General features: G+C 43.9%; 1 protein-coding gene across 1 annotated transcript in view; it reads left to right on the top strand.

The window, feature by feature from the left end:
- Nucleotides 1-24,900, top strand: part of LOC146863624 (phospholipase A2 inhibitor and Ly6/PLAUR domain-containing protein-like) — a 130,755-nt gene that overhangs the window by 378 nt on the left and 105,477 nt on the right. The window contains exons 2-3 of the mRNA XM_085640658.1: nucleotides 12,006-12,122; nucleotides 13,321-13,476. Of these exons, the coding sequence (XP_085496784.1) occupies nucleotides 12,006-12,122; nucleotides 13,321-13,476 (273 nt within the window). The remainder of the gene's footprint in view (nucleotides 1-12,005; nucleotides 12,123-13,320; nucleotides 13,477-24,900) is intronic.

Here is a 24,900-nt window from a genome sequence, read left to right as displayed (position 1 = left end):
ATATTCTTTAGGGGGTATTGAACTGTACCTTAGGTTCTGCTTGAAGTATGGCCAGGCTGGACCTTGCTAAGGTTTTGCGGTTCTGTACCTTGGGGCTTGTCCTGCTAGCCTTCCTATGAAAATGCAATCCAATGACCTCAGAGCAATTCAGTACTTTTTTACTGTTTTATTGAATGTCAATCATTATTACATAATGAGGATTGTGTTTTCAATATTGATCCTACACATTGCAACAGGTGCAATGGAAGATTGATCACAACCATCTTCAAGGCACCTGTTGACATGGTGACCATTAGATGATTACCAGCACATTTTTGCAAGAAAGTTCATTGTAAAATGGAGGTTGGCTGCTGGCAACAGAGAAATAACAGAACCAGCAATGCCACAGTACCCTCTTACTGCTGTCCTCTCTTTTGTCCTCAGTGTCTCAGAAGGACATGCAAAAGCACTTACAGTGCATTCTTGGAACCATGCTTCACCCAGCAGCTTCTCTGTAGAAGAACATTCTTCTGAATTATTGCATGTCGACACTATTGCAATAGAGCAAGTGGTCAGAACAAGAGAGATGCTAACTTTCCACACAGCGTCTTGGAATAACCAGCTTTTTTTCTTTATTTTTTCTTTTCATTTTTACTTCATACCTTTCATTTCTTGTTACAAATGTGAGTCACCAATATGTTTAATAGCTGCATTGGAGCAGATTTCAGATTGTTATGAAGTAAAATACAATGTCCAAGAATACTGCTTGAATCCTGTGATAGTGATACAATTCCAAGATATCAGATTGTGAATTGTAGTTTAACATGAGGTGATCTACACTCACAGATATGTTCGTGAGAAAACAAATGTCATGTTTTATTTTTACTTTCTTACATGAAGAAAACAACATAATGATGAGATCCGACTTCTCTCAGGCTTCTCTAAAGCAGCAGATCCTACCTTTGTTCAATTGACCTAGCAGAGAAGTTTCAAAGGATCAAGCTGGTGTAAGATCTAGTTTCATTTGAGCCACTCGTTCTCATCTGGTAGCAAAAGCCTGAACTTTATCATTTGAGATGGCAAGGGTGTAAGCAAGCCTCACCGGCTGGACCTGGACATATGTATGTTTGAGTGGTAGCAAGTGGCTAGTGCAAATAGCCGTTGACTAGGTGCCCGTAGTGCCAATACACAGCTGGAAACAACTGTTTCCGCAGTCATCTATCCGAGGCAATTAGATGCTGGGAGAGGGTCACGTTTTAAGTGGTGTAACTAGTCAGCCATTGCCAATAATCTTAATGAAGAAGAACTATACTGGTTTAGGCATTAAGCAAAATATTACTGCATGAAGCCCAATACTGTGGGCTGACAGACAAACCACCAAAAGAACCTGATTAAAATGTGTGCAGTGTGTTTGGAACTGTGTGCATGGCATTTGAGAGCTAGGCTGGCTATGCCTATATTTAGCATCACAAACAGCCACCACATAACCCAAATAATGTCTCACTAATTGTATTCTCTTCAGATAATCACACAGAGTGATAGAAGAATTGGAATGACACAATACTGAAGGGACAACTCAGTCCTGAAGAAAGCCATACAGACCCTGTGGGCGCTTTATTAGATGGCTGAAACATGTAGAATGAGGATGCAGAAGATCATCACCATCTCATATCATACCCAGCTATGTTTTTAATCTTACCAGAACTTTCCATTATTAAAATTGTCTTGAGTTGTTGGTAACCTTGAGTCCATGTTAATCCTCTGATCCCTGCAAATCTCTGATAAATGCTGCTGTGCTGAAATTCAGGTGTCACAGCACACCCAGGAACAGGAACTCTGTGACAGAGCATGCCACTAACTTGCTTTAGTGGATGAGGGTTATTTTAAACACCTAAAGGGTTTCTCAACTCTCTTGAGCAAGGGGCATCCAAAGATGTTTTGAATTGGGGTAGAGAGTTCCTTTTCATTAGGAAAGAAAAGTGAGCCTCAACTCATCTCACTCTCTCCATTTGTTCTTCTCTGCACTCTTAAAATAACCATGCTGGAGTTTAGAAGGTGAATGAGCAATACAGATGTCTTTAAATTTTGTTTTTACCTGGTAACATTTACTGTGCTTCAAAGCCAGAGGTCCAATCTTAGGCAATACATTCTGAAAAATGGGTGTACATTCTTTTAACATGGAAATTGGTGTTTGATTTCTCTAACTGCAAAGCAAGACCAATATTCCTTCAAAACTGGACATCGGAATAAAATGTGTAGTATATCACAGTCCTCCTGTGGGCACCTCCAGCAGGTAGACTGGCGTAGTAAACCTGCTGTCTTGAGTTTTTGTGGTGACCAGTGTCAGTTTTGAAGAATTTTGAAGAGTGTAAATATCACTCTGGCCTCTCAGATTCCCTTGTCCATGTTTATAATAACATCGGACCATATCGCATCAGAATTTAGCGACTGTAATTAACCCTTGCCATTTGACGTGAAGTTTTGCTAGTAATGGGAATGAGTGTAATGTATGCACTATGAGATTATAAAATCCAGAGACCTCATCTTTGAATTTCTCCCAAATTTGTAAGTATTGTTACACTGGGGAATCCTCAACTATCCATGGATATGGTCTTAGTCTACGAAATAAGGCATGTTTTAGTTTTATTTCCCGTTTGGAAGATAGGGAGTTGAAATTATACCTGAAGCATTTCAAAAATGTTAAGCTCACCTTCTAAAGTGAGTAAGTGATCCACTATTTGAATACCTACTCTCTCCCATATATCCCAAGACATAGTCTGTTTACCTATTCTAATATCATTGTTATGCCACATGGGGGCCTTTCCATGTAGTCTTGGGTTACTCTTTAGGAGTTCGTGGGCATGCATTCAAATCTTAAGCATAGATTGAATAATAGGGTTGGAAGTTTGTAAAGCAGGTGATTTATGGGTGTAAAACATTTGCAAACCTGAAGTTGCTTGTGTGGCAGATTTACAATAACTGGCGCATCCCTGCATATCAGCAGGAATGCACCAGTTATTGTGCGTCACGGCTCCGCCACCATGGATGTGCCGCATTAACAATGCAGCGCACCATGAGGCAAAAATGGACAGATGCGTGACGCATCTGCTGCCGTAAAGGCGGCGCATTGCTGGAGTTGCGTCTATCTTTAAAATGCTGCGTCAATCCTTACGCCTGGGTTTTGATGCAGCATGGCCTTAAAAGTGGCTGAGTGTAGATTTCACTCAGCCACTTTTAGGAGGCGTTCCTGCACCGGAACCCCCCCCCCCCGCGCCGGAATGCCTACATGTGGCGCAGGGCTTTACAACGTCACGCATCTCCTAGATGCGTCACGTTGTAAGTAACCCGCACCATGGCGCTGGCTTTGCGCCGCCACTGAATCACAACAGTGACGCAACGGCGGCGTAAAAGAGGCGCAAGGGGCTTGGAAATCTGCCCCTTTGTCTTTCAGTGTGAACCCATAGTGGGGGGTCATCCTGTCTGGGCCAAAGATAAACCAATTGAGATAAATGGAGGGCATTATAGTAATGCTCAATGCAAGGTAAACTAAGGCCCCCCTATCGCCTGTGAGCAATACATTTTGAGATTTTAAGTCTAGGTCTCAGAGATTCCCAAATAAAGGTTGTAATACCTTTGTCGATATCTAGCAATTTTGATATTGTAACTGTCAAAGGCAACATATCTAAAACAGATGTGAAACAGGGGACTATAATCATTTTCACTGCCTGTACTCTACCCCAAAAGTACAGGTTGTGATGTGACCATTTTTTATACTCTTACTTCGTTTTGCCAATAAGCAGTTCTAAGTTACCATGAGTCATACGTTCTAAACCTGTGTTGATATAAATACTTAGTTACTTTAGGCGGTCCACTTTTCATTGAAAATTATAGCCCAAAATAGCTGCTTTGGTTGTACCCCTGGACAATGGGAGAGCTTTGATCTTATTCCAATTAACTTTGTAGCCAGAAATGGTTAAGAAGCGAGAAATGGTGGACATGAGTGGTGTCACGAGTGAAGGAGGCATATCAGTAACTGTGATCAATGTGTCATCTGCATAAAGAAGGATTTTTGAGATCCCTGCTGGTATAGGAATGCCTGCTATTTGTGAACACTGTTTTATTGCCGCAGCCAGCAGTTCAAGTGCGAAAGGAATAAGAGGGGCGATAAACGGCCACCCTGGTGGCTTCCTCTTTTTTTTTAAAGGAAATCCCCACAATTCACTTGTGCGGATGCTGTCTAATTATAACCATTTGACCTTAGCGATATATGCATTGCCTAATCCAAACCTATGTAGTGTACAGAACCTATAGCTGCATTCAATACGGTCAAAGGGCTTCTCTGCATCTAAGGATAAGGCTAATCCGTCTCCTCCAACTTCCTTGGAACGCCAGCGTATGTGAGCCAAAGTGCGTAGATGGTTATGAGAGTTTCTGCCTGGCATGAATCCCAGTTGAGAATTAGGTTTAGCGATAACTTGTTTGAGTCGTTTGGTGGCTAATATCTTTGAATCAGTATTCAGAAAGGAAATAGGATGCTAGCTACTGCAGTATAATGGATCTTTCTCAGGTTTGGGAAGCTTTATTTGTGAGTGAGGAGAGGCTACCAGTTTCCTCTGCTTCTTTATAGGCATCATAAAGGGCATCTATTGCTTCTGGATAGACCCAACGGTAAAATCCCCCATGAAAACCATCTTCTACCGGTGTAATATCGCATGGAAGATTATAGATTGCTTGGGCAATTTTATCCTCTATTATTTCGCCTGCCAGCATGAGCCGGTCCTGCTTATTGAGGCGGGGGAGTGTTATTAACTCAAAAAAATCCTGATCTTTGTGGTGATCATCATCAACCTCTGAGCAATATAGCTTCTCATAATAATTTGCTTATGAATTAGCTATTGCCTGAGTCTCAGTTATTAGCTTACCTCCAGAGTAATAAGTAGCCGGAATAGCTGTCATAACTTCTCTCTGTTTTTATTGTGCCGCTAGTAAACGACCAGCTTTTTCTCCTTGTTTGTAATTTCGAGCCTTAAGTCTATATAACATATTTCCTGCTTTTGAAGTATATAGCATATTTAGCCCCATTTAGCCTTTTGTAATCCAGATCTGGAAGCTTCAGTTGGATTGCTAAAATGAGCATGTGTCAGGGTTTTGATATCATTTTCTAAAATGATCTGGTGTTGTGTTCTACGTTTATTGGCTACGGCAGAATCTCTCATAATTTGTCCCTAATGGTGGCTTTACAGCTGTCCATACGATTTGGGGAGAAGAAACTTAACGTTTGTTGTCTTTCATATAAGTAGTCAAATGTGAAAATAATTGTGATTTTCCAGTCAGTAGTTTGTATTGGGATATGTTTAAATGCCATTGTTTCCTACAAGGGTGTTTCATACCCCAATCAAGCTGTAGCATGATAGGAGCATGATCTGAAAGTGCAATTTCTCAAATGTCACACTGAAGTACTTGTGGTATGATGGAATATGAAACAAGACAATATTATATTCTAGAACAGGAATCATGTACTACAGGGTGTTTACTAAACCCTTCTCTGAAGGGCTTAGTAAACACCAAATGTCAGACAATCCATGATCTTCACGGCTGTCTCCCAATATTGCTCTCTGCCATGTGTCATGTCTAGGGAGCTCATTCTGTCTAAGATAACATCCGGAGCAAGATTCCAGTCATCCCTAGAGGTATTTTGAAAATGTACATCTCTGTTAGAATTATGCTTGGACGAAGAAAAAGGTATATGTTATCACCGATTTTAAGTTTGTCTAAAAGAGACTGCCCATTTGCATCTGACCAGGACTGAAGTATTTGATATAGCAGTGTTTTCCATATCAGAATGGCTACGCTCCATTTTCTAGTATTAGTATGGGATATAGAATCTCCTGTCTTGTAAGAAGGGGATTTACATCTGTAAAGAATCTGGCCTACCCAATCTCATTATAATTTTTCTAATTCTATACCGGATAGATGTGTGGCGCCGCGGCCAGGGCGACTGACTCCGGAATCTGGGGATCACGGTTCGATCCCTGGTGGCAGATAAGCCCAGCACCATGTGACTCTGGGCAATAGCTTGCTTAATCTTCCCGACGGCCCCCAGCGCCTAGAGACCCTTACGGTGATTGTTTGCGCTTTACAAATGTGTATATGTGTCTCTTGAATGAGAGCAATAACTATGTTTGGGGGCTTAGAGGCTGATTACGATGTAGCTTGGAAACTCTTCTGACTGAATCGGTTTCGGAATCGTTTTCGACTGAATTGGGTTCTGTGAGTCCGACCAACAGATTATGATGCTTTCCAACATCATTGGGTCAGGCTTGCATTGACTTCAATGGGAGCCTATGTTCCGGATGAGAACACAGGCTCCCATTGAAAAAGGGGTGGCTGGGGGAAACCTTGCACCCTGTGGTTGGCCCCCCATGGCGCCTGCCACACTGTGCATGGTTTGGAAGAGGGGGCCCTTGGGTACCCCCTTGGGCCCCAGCCGGAGGCCTTAGGGTGAAGGTGGACCTGCAATGGGCCCCAAAGTCAGATTCTGATAGCCGCTTTGTGTCGGAAAGACCACATCGCAACGGCTGTCCATATCGGTCATCCTAATCACTTGCTCGAAACTGTGTCCGTAGAGCTGAACGATTCAGCTCCGAAAGACTTGGGCTGTCTAAATCCCTTTCGGAACCGAATCGGACAGCCCAAACAGTTTCCAGGCACCGTAATTGGTTGGTTGGAAATGTGTGCAACTTGGTCGGAAACATAGGTTCCCCATCGGATTCTGAGACTCCAAATCCCATTCGGAGCCTTTCCGAACAACATCGTAATCGGCCCCTAAATAGAAAAGAATTTTCTTCTTTTTAATGGAATTAGTTAAGCCATTGACATTGATGGATACAATGTGCATAGGATTGGTTGTCATGATGCTGACTGGAAATGTCGAAGTGTTTGTACTGCGTTACTGAAAAAAAAAACTATCTAGAGTATAAGAAACCTGAAACTAATTAGTGCAAATACAATCACAGAATAATGTTAATACTAACCTCTAAATGGTGTAAGTACACTGTTCTAACTGCTAGAAAGGAAAAGAACACCACAGATCAAACAATGTATATCTTTTGTCGGTTGATCTAAACCTCAATGTGAGACGAAGACTCCGCAGGGGAGAAAAGAAAACAACTTGTGGTAAACGGATTAGGATAAGAATTACGCCATGGGGTTTTAAAGACCATCTAGAAGATTTGCATGTATAAATACATTATGAGATATAAATGGTGTATTGAACAACAATGTAGTAGAAAAAGAAATTAATCATATCCATCAGATATAATAACTGCCGTAAAACAGTAATGCAATTGTATTACACATGTATAATCATGTAGCTGGATGATGCAACGGTTGAAGGTTTACCATCAGATACTTTATCAAAGATGTGGATGACTTCAGAGCAGACCTCTGTCACACCGTCTCTTAAAGGTACGGACGTGTGATCTACCAAAACGGTGGCTTTGAAGACCATTCTGTAATTGAAGTTGACTGTTCCTAGTTGTTTCAGTCAGACGTGGTGGTGTTAAGTCCATGTGTTGGTCCTCTATACTGTCCAGGAAGCGTACCCGATCCCTAGACTCTGTGTATTCCCTTGATTTTCCATCCATAGTGATCCACATTGTAGCAGGTTCTCAAAGACCATCTTTAATATCCCAATTCCTAAGTCCTGACCTAAGTTGCAGGAACGCTTTTCATTTGGCATTGGTTTCAGTGGAGAAGTTCACAGCAATAAATGTTTTATGACCTTCCAAGTCATAAGGACCCTGTTTACGAGCAGCTGTTGACAGACCTGTTAATGACACAGGAGACAAGCAATAATTGGTCCAGGTCTAGATTCAAGGGTTAAAGTTGAAGTACTTGACTGAATCCTGTGAGCTCTCTGCAACTCAAGGGGATGCTCAAAAGATATGTTCAGTAGCCGCGGTATCAAGGTTAGTAGCAAGCTCTTCACATCATTATTCATTCCCATTTTTTCTGGAATTCCATAAAAGCAAACATTATTTCTTCGGGCCATGTCCTCCAAATATATTACTTTTTTTTTTTAAATGCCCGATATCTGGAACCCAATACTTTGCATTATCTAATATTTGTTCCAAAAGGGTGGTTTGCTTATCTAGAGTTTCCACTTTGGTATGAAAAGAGTTTAGGTCCATCCTCATAGACTTCATTTCTGTCGCGAGAGATGAGATTTTGACATCCATGGATCCCAATCACTGTCCCACAGCAGAGATCTCTTTTAAAATATGGTCCATAGAAGCAGTATCTTGTGGGACAGTAGTAGAAGTGCCCAAAGGTAGAGTGTTCACTACTACTTGTGTAAACAAAGGCTTTCTATTAGGCGTTCCACTGGCCGTACTGTTATACTTCAATGTTAGAGAAAACAAGAAATAAGTACGGCCTAGTAACCAAATATGATATCCAGTCTCCGTAAAAAGCAGTTGGGCAGTAACCCTATAAACGCAAATACATATCTGGATACGGACAGACTTCTGGGATTCTTCAAAATGATGGCTGTATGTTTTCAAACACGGAGTGCTGGAAAACAATCGATCAGAAATGTCACACAGCTTTCCCCTGCTTAACTAAGTTCGCTCTGCACCCTTTGCCGGTAGAAATGTCGTTGTCTACTTAATGTGCAGCAGAGTCTAAGCTGTCAAATGAAGAAAAATACCACAGGTTTGAAAGTTCTCATATGCTTCTTCTTCGCCCTGTAGGAAGCACAACAGTAATTCAAAACCACCCAGCATCCTTTCCACTTCAAGAAAGGGAATTCCATGAAATTCTTCAGAATCAGGTTGTGTTTCCTAACAAAATGAGTCATTTTTTCACGGACCTCTGGGATTCTGAAAAATTATGGCTTCATGTTTTCAAAACAGTGGTTGCTGAAAAACCGTCACCCAGCAATCAGAAATGTCACACAGCTTTCCCATGCTGTGTTTCCTGACATAATGGGGCCGATTCCGATCCTGGAAAAACCGGGTACGAACCGTCGGTCGGATTGCTTTCTCCATCAGACTCGTACCCGGGAAAAAAACCCTACAAACTTGCAAGTACGATTCGTACGGAAACACCATTTCCGTACGAGTCGGAAAAAACACTAACCGACAGCAAAATACATACGAATGTGATCCGGGACACCGCGGACGTGACGTCCCGACAGATTTAGGCATGTTTTTACGTACCAGCAAGTACGATTCGTACCGACAGCAGTCCGGACGGCAATATTTTTACGGCACCCAAAAAGTGCCGGAAAAGCTAAGTATGCCGCGATGCGAGCGGAATAGGGGGCCCGGTACCTGCCGTCCCCCCAGCCCTCCCCCGTATGGATGCGCCGTCCCCCCAGCCCCCCCTGTAGGGACGCGCCATCCCCCCAGCCCCCCGTATGGACGCGCTGTCCCCCCAGCCCCCCCGTATGGACGTGCTGTACCCCCAGCACCCCCGTGTATGTGCAGCGCGTACCCCCACCCGTGTATGTACGGTGCGGACCCCCACCCGTGTATGTACGGCACGTACCCCCACCAGTGTATGTACGGCGCGTACCCCCACCCCACCCGTGTATGTACGGTGCGGACCCCCACCCGTGTATGTACGGCGCGTACCCCACCTGTGTATGTACGGCACGTACCCCCACCCCACCCGTGTATGTACGGTGCGGACCCCCACTCGTGTATGTACGGCGCGTACCCCCACCCGTGTATGTACGGTGCGGACCCTCACCCGTGTATGTACGGCGCGTAACGCCACCCGTGTATGTACGGCGCGTACCCCCACCCCACCCATGTACGTACGGTGCGGACCCCCACCCGTGAATGTACGCCACGTACCCCCACCCATGTATGTACGGCACGTACCCCCACCCCACCCGTGAATGTACGGTGCGTACCCCCACCCGTGTATGTACGGCGCATAACCCCACCCCACCCGTGTATGTACGGTGCGGACCCCCACCCGTGTATGTACGGCGCGGACCCCCACCCATGTATGTACGGCGCGTACCCCCACCCATGTATGTACGGCGCGTACCCCCATCCCACCCGTGTATGTACAGTGCGGACCCCCACCCGTGTATGTACGGCGCATACCCTCACCTGTGTATGTACGGTGCGGACCCCCACCCGTGTATGTACAGCGCATACCCCCACCCGTGTATGTACGGTGCGGACCCCCACCCGTGTATGTATGGCGCGTACCCCCACCCATGTATGTATGGCGCATACCCCCACCCCACCCGTGTATGTACGGCGCGTACCCCCACCCGTGTATGTACGGCGCGTACCCCCACCCCACCCGTGTATGTACGGTGCGGGTGGGGGTATGCTCTGTACATACACGGGTGGGGGTACGTGCCGTACATACACGGGTGGGGGTACGCTCCGTACATACACGGGTGGATACATGGACCATAGTTCCTTGGGGCAACTTGCTGGTAGACGAGCAGAGTGCGGCCAATTGGATTTGTTGTATTTAAGGCTCCCTTGAGCCATTGGGCCGAAGGGCCTTGGACCAGCACCTGCGCGCCATGAGTGGTACGTCACCTGTTAATACGTTTTTGGCAGTCTACGCGGCACCCCCTTACACTCACCTACTCCCTGCTGACGAGAAGCAACTACCTCGAAACACGTGTCCAGGGATGGCTAATGCGACACTAACTTTTTTCTAACACTGTGGCACAGGCGTATTTGCCGTCGCCACTACATGGACTAAGGGTGGGCGTAGTTCGCGAAGTAGCACTTCGCGAAGCTACGCAAAGTGAAGTTCGCACTACGCGAGCTACGCGTAGCACTTCGCGAACTGCGAAGTAACATGTTCGCACTGTGCAAGATGTTGTTTTCAATGATTGCACAGTGCGGACAAGCAACCGGCACTGTGCAATCATTGAAAATGGCATCTTGCACAGTGCGAGCTGTAGTTTTCTGCTGCTCGAGTAGATTTTTACTCGAGCTGCAGCTTTCTCAACGCGATCTGGTAGTTTCTCATCGCGAGCGGTCGCGAGCATACGCGACCCCTCGCAATGAGAAACCTGACCTTCTCGCGTTGGGAATCTCGCCGGGAGGTTTATTTTCCATGCTCGCGATCGCGAACAAGGAAAAAGTCTCGCCAAGATGTCATTTTGCTTGCTCGCGGTCGCCAACTTGACGTTGAGGACCGCGAGCAAGCAAAAAATGACCGCAGCACTACGCAACACTACGCTACGCGTGTTCGCACTGTGCTACGTGCAGTTCGCGTAGCGCGAAGTAGCGCGAACTTCGCAAACTACGCGAGCGTAGCGTAGTGCTTCGCCCAGGCCTAACATGGACCATAGTTCCTTGGGGCAACTTGCTGGTAGACGAGCAGAGTGCGGCCAATTGGATTTGTTGTATTTAAGGCTCCCTTGCGCCATTGGGCCAACGGGCCTTGGACCAGCACCTGCGCGCCATGAGTGGTACGTCACCTGTTAATACATTTTTGGCAGTCTACGCGGCACCCCCTTACACTCACCTACTCCCTGCTGACGAAAGGCAACTACCTTGAAACATGTGTCCAGGGATGGCTAATGCGACACTTACTTTTTTCTAACACTGTGGCACAGGCGTACTCGCCGTCGCCACTACATGGACCATAGTTCCTTGGGGCAACTTGCTGATAGACGAGCAGAGTGCGGCCAATTGGATTTGTTGTATTTAAGGCTCCCTTGAGCCATTGGGCCGACGGGCCTTGGACCAGCACCTGCGCGCCATGAATGGTACGTCACCTGTTAATACGTTTTTGGCAGTCTACGTGGCACCCCCTTACACTCACTTACTCCCTGTTTTGTTTTATTTTGTGCCACTGAACAATAGAACTTCCATGGCTTCTCCTTATTCCTAAAACATTTCACACAGGAAGAGTAAATGGGCCCCGCTCCAAGGCTAAATCATCGATACTTAATTTTTACACTTATTTCTCTCTGTTTGAATGAAATGCACAATTATGCTCAGATCTCTAGATTGATTTTCTTTTTCCAGCAGATTGCCTAATGTGTGAGCATTGTCTCGCTACCGGCACCACCCAATGCTCAGGGATCTTCAAGCAATGCTCTCCTGACGTCACTCACTGCATCAAAGGGCTGGAGAACAACACGATTGGTAAGTGGCACATATCTGTAACATGACTCAATCCTCAACCTTCTGGCCAGTGCTTAATTTGTAAAATAATAGGTGCCGGGGCCCAAGATGTTTCTCAGGAGGCCACTGCAGCTTGCACCCCCTGCTGTCCCTGTCAGCTCTGCCAGATACCAGGACAGATGGCATCCCTGGATGAATGAAGAGATGAATGAATGAATACTGAGATTTCTTGAGTACATGGCAATTCCATGGAGTGTCCTGGCACTGAGAGGAATGTAAGAGGGCAAAGGAAGAGGGGACTAGGTAGTGAAGAGCCTACACACCATTAAAGTCCTAAATGTATGATAATTTGGACTATACTAGCTGAACCAAAGCTGTAAGAAGGGCCTGAGCTAGCACCTTGCTATTAATATTTTATGAATCCTATATTGATCTGGTAAACACTTTGCTCCTGTGTATTTTTAAGAATAGAAAGAGAGCGCCACCATGTGGTGGATTGTTATAAATATGTGCCGCAGTCATGAAATAAGTCCAGGTGCCAAGCACCAGCACAAATAAAGAACGTATTGTTGCCAATTACGGGCTGGTTGTGACATGCCTCCGTGACCTTGAGAATGTCCTTCCATTGTATCCACATGGCAGCACATGATTGGGTAACATTTGCTGGCTGGCATACATTCCTTGCTTGCTTCGCCACAGGATCTATAATTCACTAATAAGGCCTGATAATGGTGCAATAGATTTGTGGTTCTTTGTGTTCCCTTCTGGCGGATACCTTGCCTGGTAGTTCCAGATGGATTGTTCTCATGGGTATTAGGTCAGTACTGATTTGCATAAGACAGCCTTTGGACAGGCTTTTGCATGGAGTGGCGCAGTGGGCATGAATTGATGGGTTGGATATCTACCCGGAGCTATTGAAAGTGGTTTAGAACTGTGGAAAAAGTTGAGTTGAAAATTAGTGAAAGACGAGTAATCATTGTGGTGGAAGGGGCAAAGCGTGACACCCCATTTAAAAAAAATTCAGGAGGGATATTTCTCTCTACTTAAAAATGACATTTGGTGGATAAAAACTGAAATAAAGACATTTGTACACATTAAACGCGTGCTTTTTCTTGGTTTGGCTGTTTCACCAAGACACCTTCAATGTAACCATGTGGGCTCAGGAACTCATTATGAGTTTAGTTTTTTGGTTAATCAAAACATGCGTTTGTGCCAACAGGGGGTAATGTTATTCTAACTGCATACAAGCGCTGTCTGGATGCTGTGGAACAGGCCGCCTGTGGAAGAGAGTTCGGCTTACAAAACTCGTTGATGTTGTATCGGGTCACTAGAACATGCTGTGACTCCGACTTCTGCAACACAGGAGATGTGGAAGGTATGTTCGAGAGTATGTACTGACTCTGACATCCAGTACACAGTCAATGGGCAGGCTGTATGCAGTCTGTGACTCCGGAATCTGTAACAGAGGAGTTGTGTATGGTAAGTACAGTTGGTGACTTTGAAAACTGTAACACAGGGGATGCATTGGCTACATGCATTCTGTGACTCCCACATCTGTAATGGAGTGGATGTGAAAGGTACATACAGTGTGACTCTGACATCTGTAATTGAAGGTTGATGCAGGGTACATGCAGTCTGTGAATCCCACATCTGTAACTCAGGTGGTATGCATGGCAGTGCACATCTGTAATAGAGGGGACATGAAGTGGACAGAAGGGATGTTTAGAATATGTTCAGTCTCTGAGTATGACATCTGTGATAGAGAGGATGTGCAGGGTATGTGCAGTCTGTGGCTTCCACATATGTACCTCAGGGTGTGTGCAGGGTATGTGCAGTCTGTGACTCCAACATCTGTAACAGAGAACATGTGTAGGGTGCATGCACTCCCACATCTGTACCTTAGGGGGTGTGAAGGGTATGTGCAGCCTGTGACTCCCATATCCGTAACAGAGAGTATGTGTAGGGCACATGCAGTCTGTGACTACAATATCCGTAATGGAGCGGATATGAAGGGTACATACAGTGTGAATCCCACATCTGTAACTCAGGGGCTGTGCAGGGCATGTTCAGTCTGTGATTCTAACATCTGTAACTCAGGGGGTGTGCAGTATATGTTCTGTAACAAAGGGGTGTGCAGGACACATACAGTCTGTAACCCTGGCATGTGTAGCATCGGGGATATGCAGGGGATGTGCAGTCTCTGACTCCAATATTTATAACATAGGGGACGTGCAGGGTAATTAGAGTCTATGAATTCAACATCTGTAACTGAGAGATTGTGCAGTCTCAGCAGTCTGTGACACCTTTACCAGAGAGGACGTTTAGAGTATGTACAGCCCATGACACTGCCACCTGTTAAAGAGGGGTTGTGCAGGGCACAAGTAGTCTGTGATTCTGTCATCTGTAACTGAGGGATGTGCAGGGTACATGCAGTGTGTGACTGACGTTGTGACCTAAGGGAATTCAAGGTTTGTACAGTGTGATACTTCTGTGACATAAAGTATAAGGAAGGATTGTATAGTCTGTGTCTCTGACTCCAGTAACAGAGTGGATGGGCAGCATATGTACTTAGCAAGTGGCATCACTTCTCACCGATAATCTTCATTACTCTAAATCACTCTTCCTCGCCCCAACATCTAACCCCAAAATCAAGAGCATTCACACCTCTGATGGATGTAAAGTAAAGAACAAAATGGAGGCCAAGAATATCAACTTTCACATAGATTGACTCCATAAAATGTCTTGTCGGGGTAATCATATACAGGGGTGTAAATATTGTGAGAGAGTACCCTTCCTAACAGCATCCTTATTGCCATCAAACATGTTCTCAAAGGTCTGGGCCAGAGATAGGTTTCAAATGTAGATTTTTCTTAACCATGAGTAAGAGGTTACTTGCCCTCCACTGCTATTTTTATCCCACAATAAAGTAAACATTCATCAGTGAGTACTGGTCCCCACATTAAGTGTACATAGGAAGGTCTCCTATTGAGAAACATGCACCCCAAAAAAAAAGAAATCTAGACAATATTTTGGGAAAAGGGGAAACAAGATACAAGCTTCTACAGGCATGATCATAGGACCTGTTGCTACAATCCCTAAAAGGCCCCTTACAAGACCAAACAGTGCCAGCTCATCAATGGGGTTTTCAGGCTCCTAAAATGATACCTGCGAGCCACCAATAGTACCCTCGCTTCTTGCCGGACTCCCATTTGGTTAATGTTTGCAGTGCTCATGAGACAAAGCACAGGTCTGCCCCCTCGGCCTTCCAGTCTCCTGATTACAGGAGTGATCCAGCGGTTCACCAACAACAGATACTCCACTACCATATACTCACCTCGGCCCATAGACACACTTTTAAACTGAGTAAACCGCTGGAGTCAAAGTTTATGTTTTCACAATTTAAGATTAGTTATGCCTTATTCCTAACTAACCTTTCACTGATCAAAAAGTTATTTCCTCTGATCAATGGACCAATAGTTGAACTAATTGATGGTGATAATGAACATAATAATAACTTTTCTATACTTTCAATCAAATAACCACAGACTTGGTGTAAGTTTAAATCTTTATCTAAGATAAATGGATGCGAACCACTTCAAAAACACAATACAGGCACCCCTATTCATAGGAGAGAAAATCATTTAAATCATCAAACAAAATGTTATGAACTCACTCAACGAACGGTGTCTAAGGAAAAGGAGAGGACAGAGAGAAAAGAACATCTAAATCATGAAAAATATAATTACCAAGAATGGTGTGAAGGCCTACCCCCTGGCCAAAGGGCTGGTGAGGGTCACCTGGGATCCATCATGCGACAAAGGCTTCACGACAGGACTCAGGACAGGATAGTTACCTCTCTAAGATACCAACGACAGCGTCGCACCCCTCTCTGACACTCTCTTCCTCCTCGAGATTCTTCCACGATCTTCTTTCTAATTCAATTCGTTATGATAATAGGTTCTGCATTCGGTTCTTCATCAGCATCTCAAAGCATCTCTCCCTCAGCATTCGGTTCTCTCTTCTCTCGTTCCAGCAGTTCTGACTAACTAACTAAGGCTACCTCAATTATACCTTTCATTCTACATGTTCCACCCATTAATGTTTCAATATCGTAAAAATACTAAATCCGATTGGTCAGGCAAGGGGGGGAGATCATCACACCATGCTTACATATCACTTTATTGCATTAGACTATTCTTCCCAAACCCATCCCCTTAATTTTTATTCACAACTTTTATTCCCACCCGCATTCACATTGCATCTGCAACAATTGTTAAAAAATTTGACATGTGAATCCTTTCACTTGAACTTTTCACCGCTTGTTCTCAGGTTCAAGCATCCTGCGACATTGCCCGTCTCCCGACCTCAGTGTCATCATTCCGGATTAGCTTTCAATGTCCGTGAACGAATATCACGTGGTTCAGCCCACTGCAGCCATACATGAGAGGCCCAAATACGAACTAGTGATAACATCAGAAAGACAAAAATTAGTTTAAAAAATAAATGGTTTCACTGTATACCACCCATCTCTACTCTATTCCCCTTTACTTTATTAAGACTTTCCCCGCATTAGCATTAGTAAAATAGCATGTTTTCATTTCAAGCAAGCAGATGCCATGCACATGAGTCTTCAAGACTCCCTTTTAGTGCCCTTTGCTCATGCTCAAGAATTTCCCTCCAAGCATTAATATGTCTTACCACGTAGATGCAGTTGACGCATGCGTAGAAAAAATGTCCCCGTTGAAAGCTGTTTAGTCCTACGCTCGTGTTATTAGTGTTAGCAAACACATAAGCAAGCTTCACTAACCTGCGTATTTATGTGGTGCGCATTCGTTTTACAGAAAACAGATTTTAATACTTGTTAATAAGTTAAAGGAGCGGATTACTTCCAAGCAAGTCTCTTTTCTACGAGTCCTTGCTCTATCAGGAGGAGGAAGGAGCTGAGCCACAAGTGATCTACTGAAGGAGGCTTCACTTTGTATACAAAAGTCTGGAGTGAGTATGTGTGAGGGATGTAACCAAACTAGTCCACTCACACAGGTACAATCCATTTTATTTAGAAGACATGCTGTGCATAACTCAGGTAAACCAGAATACCTGCTAAAATGGGGCTCTCAGGCACAATAAATGAAGAGAGGCACAGGACAGCAGGAGTGACATCCAGCACTATGGGAACATGGAGGGATGCTCGCGGCAGGTCTTCTGCTGTGTCTGGCTCCTTGTTTTCAGTGTAGGCATCGTGCATTGCTAGTTGAGTGTACTGTGGCGGATTCCTTTTCTGCTGCTACAATGAGTCACCAAGGGAGGAATCAATAGAAGAAAGAAAAACAAATCAAAGTTGTTATTTTGTGCATTTCTGAGTGTGAGTGTGTCAGAGTGAATGTGTGACAGAAAGTGATTGTGTTTATATATAGATGTGTGTGAAGGAGTGACAATCACAAAGAGTGGGTATCTGAGTGGGTTTGTGTGTGTGACTGTGGATGAATATGAATGTCAATCAACGAGGGTGAGTGTATATGTGAGTAATTGAAAATGAAGATGAGTAACAAAGTGGAAGTGGAAGAGTGAGAGGCCGGGGAGAGTGTGCGAATGAAAGTCAGGGAGGTAGTGTGGGTTTGGTGAGAAAAAATATGAAAGAGTTAGTTTGTGTGGAGTGTCTGCGTGAATGAATGAGAATCTGTGAGAATCTGTGAGTATGAGGGCATGTGTCTAGCAGTGAGTGTGTTGGAATGAGTGAGAGTGATTGTGTGTGAATAAGAAGGAGTGGGAATGAGTGGGAATCACTTAGAGTAAAAGAGATTCAATAGAAGGGACTGTGAATGTATTTGCATTTGAGATTCAGCAAGGGGGTGAGGTAGTGTTAGTGAGTAGGAGACTGAGCGAGTGCGTGGCTATTTTTGTGAGTATGTGTGTCAACAAGTGAGAGTGAGAATAAACTAGTGACTGTAAAAGTATAAGAGACAGTGAGAGTGACTGAGTGAGTGTACGGGGTTAGTTGTTTTAGTATGTTTTTGAGAATGGCAGGATGAGGAAGTATGAATACGAGAGATGTAGAATGAGTGAGTGAAAGGTAGTGTTTGCAAATGTGCATTATGTTGCATGTTTGCAGATGGCCATGGGATACTCAACATAATCTATCCGTTTAAGTAGTTAGGATCACCTATGGACATTGGACAATTTAAGGTGCACCCGTTGAAGGTGCAGGCCCTGAAATGCTAAAGATAATTCTTAGAACATAGGTGAACCTGCAGCAAGATGCAGGTGCTGGCATACTGGAGGTAATTCGTGGCCTAAAAGAGGACAAGCATAGCATATGAGGCAGGGATCCAGTTGTATGGCCACCTGGCTCTAGGGACTGTGTGTCAACTTGAATCAGGAAATCAGTTGGATTGCAGCCAATACACAACCCACTGAGTAGTTAATAATAAACGTTGTGTTTCTGGTAGCATTCAGGCCCAGAATATGTGACAAGGACACCTACGCCTCTTTCATAAAGTAATCATCCAGTCAATGAGCACTAGCAAACAGAATATGCATTTTAAAATCTTTATTTGAAAAACCTGATCTAATTAATATTTTATTAATTCTAACCACACAGAATTTAAATAATAAAGCAGTGAAAAAAATGAATAGTCTAAAGAACAGAAAATAGTCTAACATGGTTACAATGGGCATCATTACGATGGAGGGCGGACACCGCTCGCAAGAGGTGCAGCGGTCCCACGTGGCAATTAGGATGCCACCGCCACTGTGGCAGTGGCATCCCGCATATATTGCATTGCGGCGTACGGTGCTGTAAGCAGCACCTGCCACAATGCAATATATGCATGTTGTGCATTAGCATGCACAACGGGACAGGCACCGCACAGTGCCTGACACCTTGTCCATGCCAATGTTGGGGGGTACTATAGGTACCCCCCCAAGTGCAGCCCCCCAACCCCTGGGGGCCTGCAACGGCCCCTGAAGCGAAAATTGCATGCCTTTCCATGGCGGAGTCTCCGTCATGGAAAGGCTTTAAAAATGCCACATGCTAATATGGATGGCGGTGCCTGCAAGGCACCGCCACCATATTATGGGCCTTTTCCGCCCGGTAGACAATCGGGATGATTGCCTACTGGCGGAAAAAAGGCGGACAGTCTTTCCGTCCGCTGCGGTACTCCCTGCCATGCTAATGTGGCGGGGGGGTAAAAGGCTGCCCATTGGGGTATGTTGGTGGGCGGTGGCGATCCACCCACCATGCTAATGGGCCCCTATATTTCTAGCAATAGTAGCAATCATTTTCTACTTCTAGGCACTATGCTAGTTCCAGCAGATTAGTAAACAGCCTAGCTGATTTTCAAAGGTGGTGCAAGCTTGCATACCTGATACATAAGAAGAAGGCTATTGTTATTCCTGCCGCAGAGCAGTGTGTGCTGAAGAAGACACACGGCCACTCGCCTCACAGCATCCTTTGAGTAAAGTAGTCACTGAATTACTTCCAGGCCTGATTTGATGCAGCTGGGGGGTCTCCTCTGTACCTTCTAGCTCTCTGTGCACAGTTTTATAGTGCTTCATTAGAAGTCTATTAAAGACTCTTTGAACGATTGATATGGAGCAGCACAGTGCTCTTCAGCTGTTTCCAAATACTACACACAATCTCTAATCATCTAGAAACACTATTGGTTACGGATAATATCGATAGGCTCAGGAACCAGTTAAATAACATTATGCAGTGCGTGAAGGATCATTATTAGATGTGCATTAAACAGTTGCAGAAAAAAGCGTACATTAATAATGTGCTTTCAATGAACTGACAGTATCTGATTGACACACATTTCATACCAAAGGGAGAGGTCTCTGGAGAGAAAGCAGAAGCCCGCCAAAAAAATACTGAGCCTTTCACCTTTCATGCTAAAGGCCTTTTTATGACATAAGGAGGACGCAGAATGTATGTATGGGTGCTATGAATATTAAAATCCTTCTAGTGCATATGTTATGCAAATATGTCATGAAGAGTGGCACGTGTGCTTCCTATAATGTCCTTAATGGCAGAGGAGGTGCCCACACCTGGGTCCCCTGCTCGCTGTGCCACGGTATCTCAGCTATAACTGACTAATAAGGCCTAATTATAGTGTAAAGGGTATGTGCAGTCCGAGATGGATTGTTCTTATGGGTATCAGGCCAGTACTGATTTGCATTACTCAGGCTTCTATGTGGAGTGACACAGTGACATAAGTGTTCACGAGCATTCCTCCCATCACCTTGTGTTTATGATAGAAGTGGCACAGTGCTTGCCCAGAGATTGATGTATTGCTCATTGAGCCCCTACCCCCAAGGTCTACCTCAATGGTGAGGCTGAAACGGTTCCAGGCTTGCCTATGTTCACTTTGGAGGGGGCCTTGCTTGGGAGTTTGGGATGGACTGCTCCCACGAGGACAAGAGTCAGGACTGAATTGAGAAAAGGCAGACATCTGTCCACAGTGTCACAGCGGGTGAAACATGATGAGATGGAATGCTTCCTGGAGTGATTCCTAGTAGATTAGACCCAGTACAAGCATTGCTCTGTTCACATTATGTGCGCCTGCATTGCCAGTCACCCACTGTCCACTGGTACATTCCACTCTCCTGAGGTTCATACCCAACCCGCAGTGAAGATATACATTCCAGCCATCAATGTCATTTCCAAATATATGTATTTATTGTGGAGAATCGAGAGTAGGTCTAAAGGGCCCAGGGGATCAGCACCGCCTGGCTCCAAAGTTCTCTCTCTCCACATCACCACATTCTATGCTAAACATTCCTTTACACTGCTTATAATAAACGCCCAGTAAAATACTAATCACCACATATGTATCCCTATTCATAACATTTTATGCCCAAAAACATTTTTAAAAAACCTACAATGTATAGAGAAGAAAGGAGAATACAAAAATATATGCACAAGATAACCATCATGGCGATCAAATACTGCACAATATTAATCATCATGGCGATCAAATACTGCACGATATTAATCATCATGACAATCAAATACTGCACGATATTAATCATCATGACAATCAAATACTGCACGATATTAACCATCACGACAATCAAATACTGCACGATATTAACCATCATGGCGATCAAATACTGCATAATATTAACCATCATGGCGAACAAATACTGCACGATATTAACCATCATGGCGATCAAATACTGCACACTATTAACCGTCATGACAATCAAATACTGCATAATATTAACCATCATGGCGATCAAATACTGCACGATATTAATCATCATGACAATCAAATACTGCACGATATCAATCATCATCTTTTCTGGGGTTTTTTCAATTCTTGTACTTCTCTGCATCTCCAGTGCATCTTGGTCTCCAATTGCTTATCCTTATGTACATTGTGCATCACTGTCGACCTTATTTATTTTTGCAAAATGAGCCATGTTCCACCATTGTCCATTACTAGTTTTCACTGCCTGAGCTCTTATTGCAATGTTACAAGTAGGTTACCTAAACTTTGACTTTTCTTTTGCCACATTAAAGGATCTTTGACACATACAACACCACTCACTGTAAAATTGACACCATGCCTCTTTCTATCCAATTGCATTTATTTTTCTCATTAGTGAATTCATCACTAGTACTTTTGACCTTGTATGACTCATTGATAAAACCCTTTCACAAACTAATGCTGTGGACTGACTAGGCCTGGGTGAAGTTTGCCAAACTCCGCAAAGTGCCCTAAAAACTTTGCCGCACTCCGCGGAGCTCCACAAGTGGCGGAATACAGTAAGGCGCACTGCTTGGGCCTATTTTTTGCACCAGGAATTTTTTCCACAGTGTTAAATAAATGAGAATGTCACCATGTGCAGCGTGAGAGGGAGCTGCTTCATCCTGTTACTCAAGTAGATGCTCTACTCAAGCAGCAGCTTCCTCAATGCGAGGACAGGTTACCTGCCGTGACCCCCTGAGTTGAGGAGTTGAGAAATCTCTCAGGGAGGTGGTCTAGTGTAGGATTTTCCTCGTGTTCACTCACCAACTTAACGTTGGCGAGTCACACAAGAGGAAAAACTCTGCTCTATGCCACTTTGCTGAGTTTTTTGGAACTCTGCGCTCTACGTACAGAGCACAAAGTGGGAAAAACTCCTCAAACTCGACTAGTGGCGCACAATTTTAAACCCAGGCCCACTGTAGACTTTCAAAATTAATTCAATGTCTTTGCTAAAAAACCATGATGCGCATTTCCCTGCACTACGTGGCAGCAACACATGGTGCCTGCCACCTGCTGCAGGGAAATGTAGGGGGTTACTATAGGTACTCCCCAGTGAGCACCCACCTCCCCCAACACAAGGGTGGCTCGCAACAGCTCCCTAAATGCAATCCTTGCCAGCTTATCCATGGCGGTTTCACAGCTATGGAAAGGCTGGCGCGAGCACGCATTGTAATTTTGCTGGCGGTGCCTGCTAGACCCTCCACCATTTTGGAGATGCGGGCTGGGACCTCCAGGCAATCTGAACGATTGCCTGTGGCGGACCCGTGGCGGACGGACTTTGCATCCGCCAGTGCTGCAGATCGGCGCATATAAAATCTCCCTGCTTCCACGGACAGAGTAAACCTACAGTCACACGCACATACACACATCATACGCTAGGGCCCATCCCATCACACTGAAATACATTCTATTACTCTATCCACACTGAATATAGGAGAGAAACCTAAACCAATCTGCATCTAAACGAGGTCAATGCGACCATAAACACATTGTCCTGAGTCATGATTTTAAACATAGGAAACATTAGAAATTCAATAAATGACAAAGAAATGACCACCCGACACTGTAATTCAAACAAATGATTGTTTATCTAAATTAGTTCAAATGAAAGTCAATCAATAGCAAAATCATTATTCTCATAGTTACCTATTCTAACTAAATGATCAGGACAGGTCTCTCAGTAAAGTCTCTTGAGCTGCCATCCTCAGCATAGGTTAAGGAAGAAGCCTCCGAAATCCAAAACGTAATGACCGCAAAGAACGCAATGAATGCAATGAACGCGGACCCTCTCTAGTCTAGCATATTTATAACAAAAATGACAAAATAAAAGTTACAAACAAACTTTGAATATCCGCTGAGCCGCTGAGCAGAGCAAGCAGGAAAGGATGTCACTTGGTAACATTTAGAAAACCTCCGCTCAGGAAAAATCACAAAAATAAAAACACGGAAGATGGAAACTCAAGTTTGCAAATGTTACTTTTATAAATGCTCTTCCTCGATACCATAGCAGAGCCACCGCAAGTTATCACAGTTCATTGTGGCTTCATTCTTCTCCAAGGACAATTGGAATCATGCCCAGAGCTGCTGTCCTCATGTTCAGCAAGGCCTCTCGTCAAAATTCAATCACTCGAGCGCAGGCTGTAAATAGCAGCCATCTTTGTTTTAGGCCAAAACGGACCATCTTAATTAAAAGAAACACAAAACAACGTTACCACATCATAATGATTATACAGTGTTAATCCCCACTAATACCCTTATGTGTATGTAATTACCTAGCCGTCTGCAACATAAAGAAGCATTAGCACACGTTATTTTAAAAGCGCAAACTCGAAACAAATGGCACTTTTGCGATACTCATTTAATTAAATAGCACATATTATTAAGCAACATATATGCATTCCCACGTGTAGTTTCTCTCATTAGTAATGTTGGTTAATTAAGACATTTTAACAAAACTAAAAATGAGTGATTATAAATTAGTAATTTTAATCATAACATATAATCAAAACTGGAGCTTAAAACTCGATAAATTTTCAACAGAAAGCTCTGCTCCAGCAATCCCCCCTTTGGTGATATATTATCACCACAAAAACCAACCCCCCAAAAAAAAAAAAAAATTTAGTCCCAATTTTAGGAGAAACTGGAAATGTCTTTTATTACACAACATTAAACACCAGACTCCCTCACATCATCCCTCTTCGTCTCCAAGTAAACACTCTCCCTCAATTCTTCTAATTCTATTTCTTGTGGGTCTCTCTTTGACCTCTTTTGTTTCCTTTCAGCATTCCCTCTAATTATTCTCTTTTTCCCTCCCCTGTTTTTACAACACAAACACCCCAATCTTAGTATCAATAAAGCAACAATTACACATGTCAATGGAAATAATATTTTACCAATAATGGTACTACCTATTTTAGCAATAAAACTCTTAACAGCAACTATCTTATTAGCTATTTTAGTCCAGATACTTTCAGCTTCCAGTGGTACTAATTCTTCATGCAAATCAGTAATATTTTTGATATAGACTTTTAGATCTTTGCTTTTATCAGGAATGTAAGTGCAACAATGTTGAACTTTCAGCATTCCACAAACTCCACCCTCCTTGGCCAATAGAATATCAAGGGCAAGTCGATTTTGCATAGACATGGCACGTACGGCAATCATCTCCGTATTTACCAAAATAAACCCTCCAGCGGTACTTGTCGATAAGCGATCCACCACTGTTGACAGTTTCCGAATCCCATATGCATTTAAAGAAATTCCCACTGCTGGAATTAAAGCTCCAAAGATATCACCTACGATTTCTGACCAAGTTTCTCTCTTAAAACGTGTTAGTAAATTAATGTGTTCTACATCTTCTATCCTATCTATATGAAAAATCTTTGGAAAGACCAGGCCCACATAACATGTGCCATACCAATGGTCAGGCAACTTGTAATAAGCCTTGTTCCCACAAACATAATACACTCCTGGGAAAACTGGATCTTCTCCACCTTTAAAACCCCATCCTGTTGCAATGAAGTATGTATCAGGGCACTCACTAACCC

The sequence above is a fragment of the Triturus cristatus genome, chromosome 2_1 (assembly GCF_964204655.1).
Source record: "Triturus cristatus chromosome 2_1, aTriCri1.1, whole genome shotgun sequence".
Classification (NCBI taxonomy): Eukaryota; Metazoa; Chordata; class Amphibia; order Caudata; family Salamandridae; genus Triturus; species Triturus cristatus.
The sequence above is the reverse complement of the archived record's forward strand: the minus strand, read 5'-3'. Positions and strand labels throughout refer to the sequence as shown.